The following is a 708-nucleotide window of genomic DNA, read 5'->3' on the forward strand; positions in this document are numbered from 1 at the left end:
ATTATATTCGCTATGTAGCTATTTCTAGTACCAAATGACCATGGTGTTCCCTATGACCTTGAACTTGCCGAAAACTCGACACCTCGCTAATTGTGCGTGTAAGTTATAATGAAATTCCGCATACACGACTTGTACAAGGACTATTCCGACACCGATGCAGTGATAACTCAAAGAAAGACCACATCCGTTAGTCAGCAATGGACTATACACCTCCAGGAGGTGTAGGGAAGCGATCTCCCTACAGCCAAAAATCACTGAGATATACCACGATGCTTCGATGATGAAGTGACAACGCAACAAGCTGAGTTAATAATACAGCAACTGCACATAGTGCCGAGTTGTGAATACTCTCAAGGTCACCGAATCACTCGTCAACAATGGTAATACCGGCAAAATATCAATCTAACTATTCACCAGTGACAACCTCTATTGCTGGGAATGAGGTTGAAACGAACAGAGCTTTACATGGAAAGGACATCGACCTGGATTCTGCTAAGCTCAGGGGTGACATCCAATACACGATCGACCATGTACTTGACGGCGACCTTGGAGTTCTTCGTGTAAGCAGCGTGAATGGCGTCAATATCGGCCTGAGTCTGCTTGGCAAGCTCCTCATCCTCACCACCAGAAGTGCTCTGAAGAGCCTGAAAACGAGCGAGTTGGAGCAGAAAGAATGAGACCATATAAAAGCTTACAGCATAGTCACGG

At 45.3% G+C, this 708-nt stretch overlaps 1 protein-coding gene across 1 annotated transcript; it reads right to left on the reverse strand.

The window, feature by feature from the left end:
* Positions 1–461: 461 nt before the first annotated feature.
* Positions 462–644, reverse strand: Pmar_PMAR013527 (hypothetical protein; the record flags this gene model as incomplete). Its single annotated transcript, XM_002766037.1, has 1 exon — positions 462–644. A coding segment is annotated over one exon (183 nt), but the record flags the coding sequence as incomplete, so codon positions are not given.
* Positions 645–708: the final 64 nt, after the last annotated feature.

Source organism: Perkinsus marinus (assembly GCF_000006405.1).
Source record: "Perkinsus marinus ATCC 50983 genomic scaffold scf_1104296973800, whole genome shotgun sequence".
Lineage (NCBI taxonomy): Eukaryota > Perkinsozoa > Perkinsida > Perkinsidae > Perkinsus > Perkinsus marinus.